We start from the raw sequence: 3,093 nt of genomic DNA on the forward strand, positions 1-3,093 counted from the left end.
AAGGACCACTTACAGCGAAGTGAGGGAATGTTTCTTTAATCTTGTATACGATAGAACAACAGTTCATTTACGTGTTTGAAAAAGCAATTGTGAGTGTACCATGACGTCACATGCAATGGCGTCACACACTAACCACGTCACTTCACCACAGATGGTTGTACGTTGGAAGACAAGCGCGACTTCCTCGCCGAAGTTGACACGATGATGCGAATCGGTAACCATCGTCACGTGGTGGCGCTAGTGGGCGCATGTGAGCATGACCACGTGATGTACCTCTGCACCGAGTTCGCCCCCCTCGGATCCTTGCTACAGTTCCTACGTAGAAGCAGGAGGTTGGAGGGGTCAGATGGAACGTACACATCATTGTCCCAATCCCAGCTGTTAAAGTTCGCTCATGACGTCACACAAGGGATGACGTACTTGAGTGAGAAACAGGTGACGTCATTTAGTAATGACGTGTGTCAAATGTCGCTTTGTAACATCTTGCGTTATTAAAATACTCTAAACGTCAATATGACGTCATAAAACTATGTAAAACAGTAATGTGACGTCATTAAAATACGTAAAACGTTAGTGTGACGTCATCTAACACGTAAAACGTTAGTGTGACGCCATTTAAACACGTGAAACGTCATTATAACACCATTAAGACACTTTAAACACCATGTTGGTAGTTAACCAATGTTTAACCACACAGATAATCCACCGTGATTTGGCGGCCAGGAACATTCTACTTGGTGATGGATACGTTTGTAAGATAGCTGACTTCGGTTTATCCAGGGGGGAAGGGGTGTACGTGAAGAAGACGGTATCAAGGTTGCCTATACGATGGATGGCTATCGAGAGTTTGAACTATAATGTATATACATCCAAGAGTGACGTGTAAGTATTCGTGACGTAGGTGTGGCGATGACATAGAGTGTTTGTGACGTTATATTGTAGATGACGTATGCAGAAGTTTTGGTAACGTATAAGTGTGTTGATGACGTATTAGTATTGAAGACGTAGGAAGTAATGATGACGTTGGAGTACTGATGACGTATGAGTGCTGATGACGTATGAGTGCTGATGACGTATGAGTGTTGATGACGTATGAGTGCTGATGACGTATGAGTGCTGATGACGTATGAGTGCTGATGACGTATGAGTGCTGATGACGTATGAGTGCTGATGACAAATATGTTGATTTTGTGTCGATAATGTGCGTGCTACTGACAAACTTGATTCTTTACCAAATACCTGATAGAATTGTTATTTTTAAAGTTGGTCGTTCGGTGTTCTTCTGTGGGAGATAGTGAGCCTTGGGGGAACCCCCTATTGTGGGATGTCTTGCGCTGAGCTTTACGAGAAACTCCCCACTGGGTACCGAATGGAAAAACCACTCAACTGTGACGACGAAGTGTAAGTTTCACACCCGTTCATGATTTTACAGGTGGTAAAATATTATGTGAATGAAGTTGTAAGTTAACCCACAAAGTACATTCGTGGCAACTTGTAAGCTGGCACGAGGTGTATGGAACAGAACACCCGTGTTATAACGACTGTTGTTGCCCGCCATGCGAGGATAAATATGTTACATACGTGGTAACTCGTAAGCTGACAAGAGGTGTATGAAACAGAACGCCCGTGTTATAACTACTGTCGTTTTCCCACCATGTGAGGATAAATAAGTTACATACGTGGTAACTTGTAAGCGGGCACGAGGTGTATGAAACAGAACACCCGTGTTATAACTACTGTCGTTTTCCCGCCATGTGAGGATAAATAAGTTACATACGTGGTAACTTGTAAGCGGGCACGAGGTGTATGAAACAGAACACCCGTGTTATAACGACTGTCGTTTTCCCACCATGTGAGGATAAATAAGTTTCAATCCTTGATATCCAGATACGGGTTGATGTACCAATGTTGGAAGAACAGACCCTACGACCGTCCCACCTTCTCACAGCTCTCTATCGCCCTCGAACGGATGTGCGACGCGAGGAGTAGCAGGGTAAGCGTGATGTTAAACTCATTAGGAATGAATCTTACTGGTGGTTTAGCAGCCACGCTTTTGTTACAGTTTTGACGTCACTAAACTGTAAAAATCTTTTGTTGTTCCAGAACTACGTAAACACCGCGATCTTCGACGATTTTAAATTCGCGAACATTGACGTGAATGAAGAGGAGGCGTGACGTCACTATTAATGATGTCACCACGATTGATATGACGGAGTCGTTACGTCACTGTGGAAGGGGATTTTGTTTAAAGGCGTCATCAGTTGGGCACATCTGAGGCCTGGGGTTTAGGTCTATTACCCCAACACCCAGGGTACTACCATCTAGACCCCACTGAGGCAGTTTATAGACACTCTGGAATAGAGATTCTATTATATAAGGGTGAGGTCTTCAGTAAGGCACACCTGAGACCCGAAATGTATTTTGTAAATCTATTCTTGGAATTGTGTTTATTATTTGCGCCATTTTTATCGTCGCCAAACAAGAATTTAAAATATATCGACTACGCGCTCGATTAGTTTCTTTTTGCGCGGGAAATTTAAAACGTAAAAAGTATGATGACGTAGGTAAACAATAAAAATGCGTATTATGAGGAGATATTTCAAATGGATTGATGTGGTAAAAGTAAGTGTTTTGTTTGTTTATTTTATATATTCTATGTTTTTGCCCGTATGTATGTCCCTTCGTTGCTAGCCCACAGACGAATTGCTGAAGCTATTGCAGTGTGTGGTTTAGCCGACAAAATTTAAAGCCCCCCCCGCTTTATAAATGTGACCTATTTGTATATTGTATTGCACGAAGTATTTATAGAAAAGGAATATGTATAGGAAAATAACTTAAACGTATGCTGATAATGTGGTCTTACTGTTACTATTTTAGTGTTTAAAACTTAAAATGCTATCTTGTGAAATGACAAAACAAAGTCATTTTATCAACAAAACAGGACAGCAAGTTGTTTGTTTAGTGATTGTTGACTTTGTCTCAGTGGTAAATCAAACTGACAGAACACGCTTACTACTATAACTACTGCCTATATACCTTAACAATAAGTATAACATATATAGAATATGTAAACTTTTGTGCATGTACGACGTA

General features: G+C 41.4%; 1 protein-coding gene across 1 annotated transcript; it reads left to right on the top strand.

The window, feature by feature from the left end:
• Nucleotides 1-10: 10 nt before the first annotated feature.
• Nucleotides 11-2,512, top strand: LOC108950804 (tyrosine-protein kinase receptor Tie-1-like). The gene is made up of 5 exons (XM_018816870.2): nt 11-435; nt 698-882; nt 1,264-1,401; nt 1,888-1,993; nt 2,104-2,512. The coding sequence occupies exons 1-5, from the start codon at nt 202-204 to the stop codon at nt 2,173-2,175; spliced, it is 735 nt and encodes a 244-aa protein (XP_018672415.2). The 5' UTR covers nt 11-201; the 3' UTR covers nt 2,176-2,512.
• Nucleotides 2,513-3,093: the final 581 nt, after the last annotated feature.

This window comes from Ciona intestinalis, unplaced genomic scaffold, assembly GCF_000224145.3.
Source record: "Ciona intestinalis unplaced genomic scaffold, KH HT001018.1, whole genome shotgun sequence".
NCBI lineage: Eukaryota > Metazoa > Chordata > Ascidiacea > Phlebobranchia > Cionidae > Ciona > Ciona intestinalis.